The sequence below is a fragment of the Pristiophorus japonicus genome, chromosome 6 (assembly GCF_044704955.1).
Source record: "Pristiophorus japonicus isolate sPriJap1 chromosome 6, sPriJap1.hap1, whole genome shotgun sequence".
Taxonomy (NCBI): domain Eukaryota; kingdom Metazoa; phylum Chordata; class Chondrichthyes; family Pristiophoridae; genus Pristiophorus; species Pristiophorus japonicus.
In genome coordinates this window covers 30,689,863-30,704,989 of record NC_091982.1, presented here as the reverse complement: position 1 = coordinate 30,704,989, position 15,127 = coordinate 30,689,863, and the positions used below count along the sequence as shown (strand labels likewise).

The window sequence follows — 15,127 nt, the reverse complement described above, 5'->3', positions numbered from 1 at the left end:
GTCACATAAGGTATGCCACCAGAGGGCACTGCGGTTGGAGACCTGAGGGTCACCTGAATAGGTGTGCAAATCCCAGTATAAAAGGCTGCCCACCATGCTTGTGCCTCACTCTGGAGTTACAATAAATGGGACTAAGGTCATTACAGCTCAAGTCCAATACTAGACCTCATGGAGTCATTCATAAGAGTATTAAAGCATAACAACTGGTGATGAGATTACGAACTTTCACGCAAAAATGACTAACGTTGGTGCATTAGAAAAGTTCTCAGAGGTTGAAGATTGGGAAGCCTTTATGGAGCGGCTCAACCAATATTTCATTGTCAACGACCTGGTTGGTGATGATCCGGCCACGCTGGCAGATAAGCACAGAGCTATTCTGTTGACCAGTTGTGGGCCCGCAATCTACGGCCTCGTCAGGGACTTGCTTGCACCAGAGAAAACAACGGTACCAAGTCATACGAGGAGCTGAAAGTGCTAATTCGGAACCAACTCAAACCGAAGGAGAGCATCCTCACGGCCAGGCAACGATTTTATACACATCGCCGTCCCGAGGGCCAGAAAATCGCGAAGTACGCTGCCGACCTCAGGACACTGGCAGGAGCGTGTGAATTTGGCGCATCCCTCGCCAATGCATTGTGGGACGTCTTTGTAATTCGCATCAATCATAAGGCCCTTCTTCACAGGCTACTGTCTGCCGAAATCACTGTCACTCTGCAGAAGGCCATCAGCATCAGCCTCAAGCTCATGACCTCAAGCTGCAGCTCCAAACATGCTGACTCACTCTCAGGACTCAAACCTGGCAAGTACTGTAAATAGAAAGACGCCTTTCACAGGCAGAACTGTTGAACGTGAATCTGCCCAGGGCAGAGCGTACAGGCCCCCGAGTCCTTTAACTCAGAATCTGCCAAGAGGTGCAAACGTAAGTCGAGTAGCATCATGCTGGTGTTGCGGAGGTAATCACAGGGCTCATCAGTGTCAGTTCAGAGACTATGTGTACAAAGGCTGCAGCACAAAGGGCCACCTCCAGCAAATGTGCAAAAGAGCTGTGACTCACCACGTGGAAGAGAAGTCAGCAGGTGGCTGTGAATCCAGCGCGGATTACGAGGAGATGGCTAGAGAGGCAGCTCAGTCCCAGGAGGAAGTGTATGGAGTATATACCTGCACCACAGATTGTCCTCCAGTGATAATGGAAGTCGAGATAAATGGCGTTCCAGTCTTCATGGAAGTGGACACAGGGACGAGTCAGTCAGTAATGAGCCAGGAAGCCTTTGAGAGGCGATGGAACGATCAAGCTGAACGACCCAAGCTGGTCCCGGTTCAGGCAAAGCTGTGCACCTACATCAAGGAACTGATATCAGTTGTTGGTGGTGCAGATGTAAGTATATCCTATGATGGTGCGTTGCACAATTTACCATTGTGGATTGTTTCAGGTGATGGACCAACGCTACTTGGAAGAAGACGGATGGGGAAGATTCATTGGAACTGGGAAGACTTCATCCCTCCAGCGATCGACGTCCCCCGTGCTCAGAGGCAGTGCAAGCCCATACCTTCGGTTGGACCAGGCACCGGAAAGCAGATCCACGCAGCAGTCGAGGCACAGACTGCTCATCGCAATTGCATGGCGATGATCCGGTCGAGATGACCCGAACACACCTTCCCGGTTTCAGTGGCAGGACTCCTGGGGAGGAACATTGCGGCAGTCGACTTCATGGACAGGGAAAAGATGGCGTCCAAACCATGAGGTGCAGCTCTAATGGAGCAACGACACGTGATTCCACGCAAGGAAGACGATTGGGGTAAGGCCATTTTAAAGGAGGCCAGCAACCCGCCATTTTTGAATGAACTGCTTGAAATTGGTAACCAATGTAAACGTCCAGCAGTAATGAGCAAAATGTTGTTGAGCGATGTCGGGTGCAAATTGCAATCAGCCAATGTAGCAGGCGAACACTTAATGGTCGTATACAGGTCCAGCGGGCTACCCAATGTTGTAGCCTGCGTTCCCGGGACCAGAACGATGTATCATAAAGTGTCCCCACAGCTGACAGAAGTAGAAAAGCCGCAGAGTAAACGATCCCCGGAGAGCAGAGGCACCGGTAGCGATACCCTGCCTCAGATTGGTTTAACATTGCAGGCACCCGATGACATGAACCGCCACAGGCCAGAAACAGTAAACTGCGCCTATGCTCCGGGTGGAAAAGGCGCAGCCCACAAACCCACTTGCCACCACGGCAATGCCCAAGAGAGAAGGGTCACCCGCAACGGCTCCTCCGAACGGGACCTGGACCAGCAGGATCCCAAACTAGAGAGTGCTCACAACGGTGCCCTCAAGGAAAGCGAGTCATCAGTTCCCTGCGAACTGCTAGACAAGACGAGGCAGCCCCACCGTCGCTTAGATGAAACGCTCCGTCGCTCAGACCGCTTCTCAGGGAGCAGCAGCAACACTGTGCAAACAAAAAGGACAGGGAGTTCACAAACAGATCAGCTGTCTTTGGGCCTGCCCAACACTAGGAGTAACAGCAAGAGCCCTGAGCTCCGGCAACTCGAGCAATATGAGCTCACCTCATCCACAGACCCACTAGCATGGGGCGCTGCACCGCCACCAGACGACCCGGATCTCATCCGGCCATGCTGGAACTAGACTGTCCTTGTGTACCTGTACTGATCATGTAAGTGTACCACTTAAAAAGAAACACAGCTGTAATCCACCCAACAAATGTACCAAGATGTAAATGTAAAACCCATGTGATGAACTTGAATACAACTTGCATGTAACAGGCCATTAGCCTGATCTCTGAGTGGGGGGGAGAATGGAGTAGTCATGGACTCACAACCACAAACCACGGGGACCTCCACCGCAACAAATCTCACTACCAACCCACCCAAGCTAGAAGTGTCTCTCCAATGGTCAACCAGGAAGAGCACAGCCCAGGTCACCGTCAATGTATGAATCAATTTGCATTAAAGACTTGTGGGGCAAGTGATATCATGTATGTAGACCATGTATACTAACTGTAAAGTCACATAAGGTGTGCCACCAGAGGGCACTGCTGTGGGAGACCTGAGGGTCATCTGCATTGGTGTGCAGGGCCCAGTATAAAAGGCTGCCCACAATGCTTGTGCCTCACTCTGGAGTTACAATAAATGGGACTAAGATCACAACAGCTCAAGTACAATACTAGACCTCGTGGAGTCATTCATAAGAGTATTAAAGACATAACAACCAGCATTTTCGATACATTCAGAATCCATTTCCCAAGCAGAGGAGATTACAAAGTGGCATCAAACATTTCCTTTTCGGTAATCTGCACTTATATTTACTCAATTTACCGTAACCTCCATCCCAGCATCCCTTGGTGCATTTTGCTGAATATCTTCCTGTATTTCTATTTAAAACTGTCATTCTATGACAAAGAGTGGCTTTGAGTCTCGACTATGTGACACTACCACACATCCTTTATGTTGAAACCTACTACAGATTAAGAGTCCAGTTCTTATTTGGTTTGCATATTCCAGCTATGTGTGATTGCTAAGTGCCGAGAATGATTTTTGAACCAATGTTCAGGTAAAATAACTCAAGATTAGCAAGTTGGTTTACAGTACTTTTCAGTGATCCACGCCTGTATTTGTTGCTATGAAATTATCTGGAAGATGGGTTTGAATCTAGGCCAGGATGAAGAAGTAAAATTCTCATCTCTCTCCTGGTAGTAAAAGGAATAAGTGAAATGGTTTTGGGTAGTTTTAACCCAGCTCCTAGCAGGCTAGGGCCTACAGTGCAGAACTAGCCGTGATACAGTGACAAAGGACAGTTTGTAGATTCATTCAGGAAGGCTGGTTTGAGAAATGGAAGTAACCACTTTTGGCACTTTGTTAATGTAAAGCAGTGGAATCTTTATTGTCCCTTCTTCCTCTTGCAATACCTGAGTGTGGGGCATTTTATGGTCATATTGATCGTGTTATGTATGTAATAACTCGACAGACTGAATACTGTAAACTCACTCAGGTGCAAACTTGGCTCAACTTTATTCGGGCCCAAAGTGCCCACATTACATGGTAGCTTGCTTTATATACCTGGCCCGCAGACACGTGCATACAGCCCAATGACCTCCCACAGTGGCGCCTCCTGGTGGCTAGTACCCCCAACCATACAAACATGACAACATCCCCCTTCCAGATCCTAGTATCAGTCTTTTTACAAGTTAAGACGGTCTGGGGCTTTCCGCTCACGAATTGATCATCTTAGTTCAACTCCAGTTCTGGGCGAGCGTTCTGAGTCAGTTATGACTGGCAGCTGGGGAGCTGATCTGATGGGAGTGTCAATGACCATGTCAGAAATTGAAAGTCCAGATTCATTGATGACGACGGAATCCTCTGATGAATGAATATAGGTTGGTTGGTCACCGATCATATCTTCCTCAACTTGTTCCAGTTCATCTGTGTGCTGCAGCTTTATCTGATCAACATGTTTCCTGAATGTTGGCCCATTCTTGAGCATGACAATAAACACTCTGTTACCCTTCTTGGCCGTAACAGTACTGGCAACCCACTTGGGTCCTTGACCATAATTTAGCACATACACAGGATCGTTAACAGAGATGTCACGTGACACAGCAGCACGATCATGATACCACTACTGATTTTGACGTCTGTTTCAACACGATCGTTCAAGTCAGGATGGACATTTAATGAGAAAGGACTAATTAGCAATCTTGTTGTGCGAGGCCCCTTAGGGAAGAGTGACCATAACATAGTAGAATTCCTTATTAAGATGGGAGAGTGACACAGTTAATTCAGAAACTAGGGTCCTGAACGTAAGTAAAGGTAACTTCGATGGTTTGAGGCGTGAATTGGCTAGAATAGACTGGCAAATGATATGAAAGGATTGACGGTGAATAGGCAATGGCAAGCATTTAAAGATCACATGGATGAACATCAGCAATTGTACATCCCTGACTGGAGTAAAAATAAAATGGGGAAGGTGGCTCAACCGTAGCTAACAAGGGAAATTAAGGATAGTATTAAATCTAAGGAAGAAGCATATAAATTGGCCAGAAAAAGTAACAAACCTGAGGACTGGAGAAATTTAGAATTCAGCAGAGGAGGACAAATGGTTTAATTAGGAGGGGGAAAATAGAGTACGAGAAGATAAAAGCTGACTGCAAAAGCTTTTATAGATACGTGAAGAGAAAAAGATTAGTGAAGACAAACATAGGTCCCTTGTAGTCGAATTCAGGTGAATTTATAATGGGGAACAAAGAAATGGCAGACCAATTGAACAAATACTTTGGTTCTGTCTTCACGAAGGAAGACACAAATAACCTTCCGGGAGTACTAGGGAACCGAGGGTCTAGTGAGAAGGAGGAACTGAAGGATATCCTTATTAGGTGGGAAATTGTGTTAGGGAAACTGATGGGATTGAAGGCCAATAAATCCCTGGGGCCTGATAGGCTGCATCCCAGAGTACTTAAGGAAGTGGCCCGAGAAATAGTGGATGCATTGGTGATCATTTTCCAACAGTCTATTGACTCTGGATCAGTTCCTATGGACTGGAGGGTAGCTAATGTAACATCACTTTTTATAAAGGGAGGGAGAGAGAAAGTGGGTAATTATAGACTGGTTAGCATGACATCAGTAGTGGGGAAAATGTTGGAATCAATTATTAAGTGTGAAATAGCAGCGCATTTGGAAAGCAGTGACAGGATCGGTCCAAGTCAGCATGCATTTATGAAGGGGAAATCATGCTTGACAAATCTTCTGGAATTTTTTGAGGATGTAACTAGTAGAGTGGACAAGGGAGAACCAGTGCATGTGGTGTATTTCAAAAGGCTTTTGACAAGGTCCCACATAAGAGATGGTTGTGAAAAATCAAAGCACATGGTATTGGGGGTAATGTACTGACGTGGATAGAGAACTGGTTGGCAGACAGGAAGCAGAGAGTCGAGATAAACGGGTCCTTTTCAGAATGGCAGGCAGTGACGAGTGGAGTGCCACAGGGCTCAGTTCTGGGATCCCAGCTCTTTACAATATACATCAATAATTTGGATGAAGGAATTGAGTGTAATATCTCCAAGTTTGCAGATGACACTAAACTGGGTGGCGGTGTGAGCTGTGAGGGGGACACTAAGAGGCTGCAGGGTGACTTGGACAGGTTAGGGGAGTGGGCAAATGCGTGGCAGATGCAGTATAATGTGGATAAATGTGAGGTTATCCACTTTGGGGGCAAAAACACGAGGACAGCATATTATCTGAATGGCGGCAGATTAGGAAAAAGGGAGGTGCAACAAGACCTGGGTGTCATGGTTCATCAGTCTTTGAAAGTTGGCATAGAGGTACAGCAGGTGGTGAAGAAGGAAAATGGTATGTTGACCTTTATAGCTAGGGGTTTGAGTATAGGAGCAGTGAGGTTTTACTGCAGTTGCACAGGGCCTTGGTGAGGCCTCACCTGGAATATTGTGTTCAGTTTTGGTATCCTAATCTGAGGAAGGACGTTCTTGCTATTGAGGGAGTGCAGCGAAGATTCACCAGACTGATACCTGGAATGGCAGGACCGACATATGAGGAGATACTGGATCAACTGGGCCTTTTTCCATTGGAGTTTAGAAGGATGAGAGGGGATCTCATAGAAACTTATAAGATTCTGACTGGACGGGACAGGTTAGATGCAGGTAGAATGTTCCCGATGTTGGCAAAGTCCAGAACCAGGGCACACAGTCTTAGGATAAGGGGTAGGCCATTTAGGACTGAGATGAGGAGGAACTTATTCACTCAGAGAGTTGTTAACCTGTGGAATTCCCTGAAGAGAGTTGTTGATGCCAGTTCATTGGATATATTCAAAAGCGAGTTAGATATGGCCCTTACAGCTAAGGGGATCAAGAGGTATGGAGAGAAGGCAGGAAAGGGGTACTGAGGGAATGATCAGCCATGATCTTATTGAATGGTGGTGCAGGCTCGAAGGGCCGAATGGCCTGCTCCTGCACCTATTTTCTATGTTTCTATGTTTCTATAACAAAAGAGAGCTTGGTCTTGAGACCTTTCTTCATCAATAGTTCAACAGGGGAGACTCCGGTAAGCGTGTGGGGTCCTGTCCTGTAACTAAGCAATATGCATGTCAAGCGAGTCTGCAGTGAACCCTGAGTTACATGTTTCATACTCTGCTTGATTGTTTGGACAGCACGCTCTGCTTGACCATTAGATGTGGGTTTGAATGGTGCTGACCTCACATGTTTAATACCATTGAGTTTCATGAACTCTTGAAACTCCAGACTTGTGAAGCAAGATCCATTGTCATTCGCAATGATGTCAGGCAGACCATGAGTAGCAAACATGACACGAAGGCTCTCAATGGCAGCTGTGGATGTACTGGATGACAGGATCATACACTCTATCCATTTGGAATATGCCTCCACCACAACAAAAAACATCTTACCCAGGAAAGGACCCGCAAAGTCGATGTGGATCCTTGACCATGGCTTGGATGGCCACGACCGCAGACTCAGTGGAGATTCCGCTGGTACTTTGCTTAGCTGCATGCAAGTATTGCACTGATGCACACACCTGGCAATGGCTTTCATTATGACAATACCGGGATGAGTGCTGTGTAGATCACGTACAAATTTCTCTCTGCCTTCCTTAGGCATAACAACATGATTACCCCACAGTAAACAATCTGACTGAATGGATAGTTCATCTTTGCGACAGTTGTAAGGTTTGGTCTCATCATACATTTCCATAGGTATAGCAGACCAATCACCACTAAGGATACAACGTTTTACAACTGATAAAATCGGATCCTGTCTGGTCCAGGTCCTAACTTGTTGAGCAATGACAGGGGTTCCTTCACTCTCAAAAGCATCCAAAACTAACAGTAGATCTGCAGGTTGTGGCGTCTCCATCTCCGGTGTGGGCAAAGGCAGATGGCTTAGTGCATCTGCACAATTCTCGGTGCCAGGTTTATGGCGAATGACATAATCATGGGCAGATAATGTCAGCGGCCACCTCTGGATACAGGATGATACCTTTGTTTTCCGAAAACAATGAAATGAGTGGCTTGTGATCCATTTCTATTTCAAAACAAAGACCAAACAAGTACTGATACATCTTTTTAACCCCATACACGCAGGCTAAAACTTCTTTTTCTACCATGCGGTAGGCTCTTTCTGCCTTTGATAAACTTTTCGAAGCATACGCAACAGGTTGTAGTTTACCCAACTCATTAGCTTGTTGGAGCATGCAGCCAACCCCATATGATGAATCATCACAGGCCAATACTAGACGCTTATATGGACCATAATGTACCAGCAACTTGTTAGAGCAAAGCAGATTTGTAGCTTTCTCGAAAGCTCTATCTTGAGACACACCCCAAACCCAGTTGTCGCCTTTTCTGAGCGGCATGTGCAGTGGCTCTAATAAAGTGCTCAATCTCGGTAAGAAAGTACCAAAGTACTCGAGTAGACCAAGAAACGAACGCAGCTCTGTCACATTCTGAGGCCTGGTGCATTTTTGATGGCCTTGGTTTTCAAGTCCGTAGGCCTGATGCCATCAGCAGCAATCTTTCTCCACAGAAATTCGACTTCTGGTGCCATGAAGACGCACTTCGAACATTTCAGCCTGAGTCCCACTTTGTCCAGACGATGTAGAACCTCTTCAAGGTTGTTCAGGTGTTTGGCAGTGTCATGACCTGTGACCAGAATGTCATCTTGAAACACGACGGTTCTAGGGACGGACTTCAGTAGACTCTCCATGTTCCTCTGAAATATGGCTGCAGCCGACCAAATTCCAAAAGGACACCTGTAGTGGATAAACAGTCCTTTATGAGTGTTGATGCAAGTAAGTTACTTCGACGTGTCGATGAGCTCATGTGTCATATAGGCCAACATCAGATCCAGTTTAGTGAATGATTTCTCACCGGCTAGCGTTGCAAACAGGTCAGCAGCCTTCGGTAATGGGTACTGATCCTGTTTCGAAAATCAGTTGATCGTAACCTTGTAGTCTCCACAAATCTTGACAGTGCCATCACTCTTCAACATAGGAACAATGGGACTGGCCCATTTGTTAAATTCGACCGGTGATATGACCCCTTCACGTTGGAGCCTGACCAGCTCAATTTCGATCTTCTCCCTCATCATGTACGGAACAGCCCGAACTTTGTGATGGACGTGTCTTGCATCCGAGTCCAGGTGAATCTGCACCTTGGCTCCCGTGAAATTGCCGATGCCCGGTTTAAACAGCGAGGGAAACTTGCTCAGCACTTGAGCACATGAAGTGTCATCCACCAATGACAACGCTTTAATATCGTTCCAATTCCACTTGATTTTTTCGAGCCATTTCCTGGAACAATCCATAATGGTAGATCATGAACCACACCATCATACGACACCTTGATTACTGAACTGCCAATTCTTTGGTGTAAGTACACAACTTGGCATTGACTGGACTCAGCTTAGGCTTCACAGCTTTAGTGTCCCACAGCTTGTCGAATGTTCTTTGGCTCATTATCGACTGACTCGCACCCGTGTCCAATTCCATCGATACCGGCACGCCATTTAGTTTCACATTAACTATTATCGGTTGGCTCTTTGTCAGGAACTAATACAGTCCATACACTTCCTCCTCGGGTATCTCGGGTTGCATATCCACGTCCGCGCTGGACTGGCCGTCATCATCCACGTGGTGAGTCGCAGCACGCTTGCTCATTTGTGGACACATTCGCTGAAGATGCCCCACTTTCGAACGGCCTTTACGGATATACTGTTTAAAATGACACTGATGATGCCGGTGATTGCCCCCACAACGCCAACAGAGTGAAATCAGATTCATACCTGTTGGCGGACTTTGAGCAGCTACAGGTTTCGCATACGCAGTCGAGTAGGCCCTGCTATAAGCAGCTCTGCCATACGATGACACAATCTTGTTTACAGTACTTGCCGTGGAGCTCCGACTCTTCGATGATATCTGCCTTAAATTATCATCTGTCGTCATGCATGCCTGGGAATTAGCGATAGCCTTGCTCAAATCCAGCGTCTCTGCAGCTAATAACTTCTGGAGGATCACCTCGTGGTTGATTCCTATTACGAAGAAATCTCACAGCATGTCTCCCAACACGTCTTCGAACTTACATGGCCCAGCAAGATGTCTTAGGTTGGCGATGAATTCTGACACATTCTGGCCCTCAGAACGAACATGTGTGTAGAATCGATAGAGTGACATGATAATGCCTTCTTTTGGTTTGAGATGGTCATGTACCAGAGCACACATTTCCTCATAATCCTTGTCCGTTGGATGTGCAGGCGAGAGGAGATTCTATATGAGGCCATAGATTTTCGGATCACAAAGAGTGAGGAAAACCACCCTGCGCCTAACTGTGTCAGTATCTTCCTTCATTTTGCTGGCCACGAAGTATTGGTCCAGGTGATCAATAAAATCCGACCAGTCCTCTCCCTCCACATTTCTCTCCAGAATTCTAATGGAGCTCATTTTGCATGCGAAGGTTCTTGAGTTACATCGTCGCCAAATGTTATATATGTAATAACTCGATAGACTGAATACTGTAAACTCACTCAGGTGCAAACCTGGCTCAACTTTATTTGGGCCCAAAGTGCCCACATTACACGGTGGCTTGCTTTATATACCTGGCCCACACACATGTGCATACAGCCCAATGACCACCGACAGTGGCGCCCCTTGGTGGCTAGTAACCCCAAGCATACATACATGACAGATTGCCAAAAGTGGAAAACGCATTTCATTCCTCAGCAGCTGTATCTTTCACCTCAAGAATCCATCCAAAATATTTAATTTATATTTTTGTGGGGTCACGAGAAGCAAGCACATTGATTACTGATGTAATAACTATAGTGATCTGAGAGCAATCTTAAATCAACATTACAAATAAACTGGATAATACATAACCAAATATACCTGGATTACATTCATTGCTAAAAAAATAAAGTCCCCTTATTTATATGAATTATTTTCCCACATGTTGGTTTCCTCACACTACATACCATTCTGTGATGGAAAAAGATCACTAGAAGGGGCACAGATAAGACCTGGAGTAACTGGCTCACTGCTACATCCTTCCTCTCTGTAAGGGAGCAGCGACTCTCCAGTCCACATCTTCCCCTGAACTACAGGTGCTGACGTGTCCCACTTCTCCACACCACAGCATCCCAGAAGACCAACCTATCAATTCAAAATCTTTGTTCGTAGGAATATTGATCTGTCAATAGGCTATTAACTCAATCAGCCTTTTATTCAGCAAATGTCTATTATTTAGGAAGCTATTGTCTCAATTAAACTGTTATTCTCTAAGCTCATATAGACATTTTCCTGTGTTATTTTATCGTATTTTACAGTCAAAGGGTCACCAAGCCACACAGTATCGCACTTCGGGTTTTCCCTGACAGGGTTGTTAGTTTGGAACACACAGTCAGACAAGGCCCACAGTTACAGACACAGGATACTTTAAGCTGGTTTCCTTACCTGTGACATATAAATAGATCTGGGATTCAAGGTTTTCGTTGGCTGCAGAAGTGGCATATTCACAAGTGTAGTATCCAGTATCATTGCGATGAGCGTTCCTCAAAGTCATGGTACTGCAAAAGTACTTCCGCTTCTCATTACACTTGTAGTTGGTTATGTTTAATCGGTCTTTTGCAGCATTAGGATGATTAGGTCCAAACCAGCTCAAGGATGCCTGCCCCCTGTTGATAAACCATAATGACTACAATTAATCACGGGCATAAGAGTTGCATTACTAGTAGTTTTCTTTGCTTTGTTTTACCATTTTTATCTCAGTAATGACTCAAACTTATGTTCCGCCTTTTGTACTTTTGTATTATAAAGCTCATCAGTTCCCCAGCTGGCTTCTCCAAAGTAGGGAAGGTAGTATAGTGGTTAAAGTACTGGATTCATAATCCAGAGGCCTGGATTAATAATCTGTGAGACGTGAATTTAAATCCCATCATGGTGGCTGTAGAATTTAAATTCAATTAAATAAATCTGGAATCAAAAGCTAGTATCAGCAATGGTGACCATGAAATTACTGGATTGCTGTAAAAAAACATTTTGTTCACTAATGTCCTTTATAGGCCTATACCACATAAATGGTCTAGCAAGCCACTCAGTTATACCAAACCGCTGCAAGAAACAATGATGAGCACCTTCACCACAGGGCCTGCAGTGGTTCAAGAAGGCAGCTCACCTTCTCAAAGGCAATTAAGGATGGGCAATAAATGCTGGCCAGTGATTCCCAGCAATGAATAAAAGAAAAATATTGTGGGTTGGACACATATCTCAGGAAGTGTGGGCTGGACATAGAGTTACAACACTGTCGATCTGATTTTTTAGCACACGCTTCCTGACAATGTGGAAGCATGGGTTTAATAAATTACCCATCATGAAATACTTTTGGAATGCAGTAGTCATTCAATGGCAGGCATTCTGCAGCACCCCACATTCTCAAGAGATGAGTCTTCATTAATCTGAGAAAGAAATGTAACCAGGACATTGGGAGTGCTCCTGATGTTCTTCAAATAGAGCCATGGTATATTTAGTGTCCACCTGAACAGCCAACGAGACCTTGGTTTAACATCTCACTTGAGTAATGGGGCCTCCAATAATGCAGCGCTCCCTCAGTACTGCATTGCAGTGTTAGCCACAGTTACGTGCCCAAGTTATGAAGTGAGGCCCAAACCCAGGGACGGAGCTAAGGACAAAGGATTGGAGGAGTTTAGAGTTTGTCTGACTTTGCACAGCAGAGCCACAATGCCATTCTCCAATGCCATGTTTCTATTTGTGCCAAACTCAAAACGGCAATGCGATTGAGAAGTTAAAAGTAAAGTGAGTAAATTATTTGCAGTTAGTTGTAGCCGAGTCTTGACCTACAATATAGTCTGAGCTCAAACTTTTTGTGATGGGGGGGTAGGCTCATAACTCCCTCCCACCACACACACATTGGCTCTCCCACTGCTCAAACCTACAAGCTTACTTAGAGGGGAGAGTGCTGAGCTAAACTGATAGAATGTAACTTTATACACTTACTGCCCCATTGGTTGGGCTGTCCAGACTGATAGAGGACTACATTGATATCAAATGCTGCTCAGCTGTTTGTCAACCATGATAGAAGTCAGACTAAAAATCTAACACAATGTGAAGAAGTTGCAAAGCAACAGCTAGTAGTGTAATATGCTGTAATATTTATAAATTAATTTGCAGGAGAACATGCCAGTATAATTTATGACGATTATACAGGACAAAGAAACAAGGAAATCATGCTACCAATAATATAGGGCTATAGAAATCCATTGAGCCCATTTCTCTCTGGTCAAATTGAACCTACATTATTTTTTGATTTACTGTGCAATATGCATCAAAGAAACTGGGATTTCTATCTATCACATATAATAGAACTGTGTAATTTCATACAATGCAGACAGGATAGTTTTTTCCAGAACCTAATGTTGAGATAAAAACTAGTGATCTTGATAGCAGGTGACATTTTGGGACAGGAAGCTGGCGAGATGATCAGTGGCTGGTGTAGCTTTATTTTTAAATCATTGAAATGCCCATCAAGGTTGAAAAGACTAAAAGAGATGAAGCAAGTTACAAAGTAATGAATAGATGGTACAAAGCTGCAGAGTAGATGGTTAAAAGCCTGCAGAGTAGAAGACTGTGTGGAAAATCTTAATTTCAACAAGGAGTGGATGTAATGAGAAAAAAAAAGATGGAACATAAAGGTGGAACTTAATGTGATGGGGCTGGTGGAGGTGAGGGATTAAAAATAGAAGTATTACCAATGATCAGCAATGTGGCATCACAATTCAATTAAAAAAAACCTTTTCTCACATCATTATATTTTTCAATATTTATAGTACAGTAGTATTTTGAAAGATATGCAGTTGTTGGAAATCCCACTTGTACTGCTCTGACTGAGAATGGTGGCATAGTGGTTATGTTACTAGACTAGTAATTCAGAGGCCTGGACGAATAGTCTGTGGGACATGACGTGGTTTTGAAAAATGGAAGAAGAGGTAAATAACTAAACAATGCAAACAAGTTGCAGGAGGGAGCAGTTTAAATAATGAGCTAGCTGAGTAATGAATGCACAAAAATGAGACTGATGCTGTCTGCAGATCATCCTAGCAGCAGGTCCTTGACATGCATTCATAGGGCTGGAATTTGGATCTCAGCCTTGACTGGCTAACCTCGACTGGTGGGTTCTTGCCAGTCCTCAGTAGGGACATTCAATAGCGCCTTGAACAAAATTCAACAGGAAGATATCTTTCTGCTTCTAGCAAGTGCATTTATCCCAGTTTACTGGAAGTGATATCCACAGTGCTGATAGAATTTCATGCAGAACAGCAATAGGTCATTTGGCCTATCAAGTCTGTGCCAATATTTTGTTCCATTTGAGGCTGTTATCTTGTTCGCTACTTAGTCCCTTTATTGGGCCCAAGTTTCCACACGATAAAAAACGGGCGCCCCTCTGAGCTGGGCGCCCGTTTTTTGCGCCTAAAATGGCGCCTAAAAAAAAACTCGCAATTCTGAAGCGTTCTGCAGCTCCTTGTCTGCCTGGCGCGGCGCCCAGGGGGGCGGAGCCTACACTCGCGCCGATTTTGTAAGTGGGAGGGGGCGGGTACTATTTAAATTAGTTTTTTTCCTGCCGGCAACGCTGCGCGTGCGCGTTGGAGCGTTCGCGCATGCTCAGTGTGAAAAAAACATTGGCACTCGGCCATTTTTGTAGTTCTTTGTAGCTGTTTAATTTTTGAACATTTCTTAATAAAAGCACATTGCCATCAGCACATCAGCACTTGCAGCCTTCTCACTGTCTCCTTCCCCCCACCCTCCGCGGGAACAAAACGGCTGTTCCCTTCCCCCCGCCCCGCGGGAACGAACGCCTGCAGCATTCTCCGTGCCTGAAGCACTTTCACACAGGTAGGAAGATGGTTTATTTAATCTTTTCTTTGCTTAAAAATGTTTATTCAAGTTGGATTTATTTGTATAATATTTGTAGAAGTATAAATAAGGATTTATTGTAGAATTTAATGAGTTCCCTTCCACCCCCCTCCCCCCCCCACCTCGTTCTGGACGCCTAATTTGTAACCTGCCCCTGATTTTTTAACGTGTAGAA

General features: G+C 44.9%; 1 protein-coding gene across 1 annotated transcript in view; it reads right to left on the bottom strand.

The window, feature by feature from the left end:
- The window catches only part of kdrl (kinase insert domain receptor like), a 262,118-nt gene that overhangs the window by 199,454 nt on the left and 47,537 nt on the right, over nucleotides 1–15,127 (bottom strand). Inside the window, exon 3 of the mRNA XM_070882714.1 lies at nucleotides 11,479–11,699. Coding sequence (XP_070738815.1) covers nucleotides 11,479–11,699 — 221 coding nt within the window. The remainder of the gene's footprint in view (nucleotides 1–11,478; nucleotides 11,700–15,127) is intronic.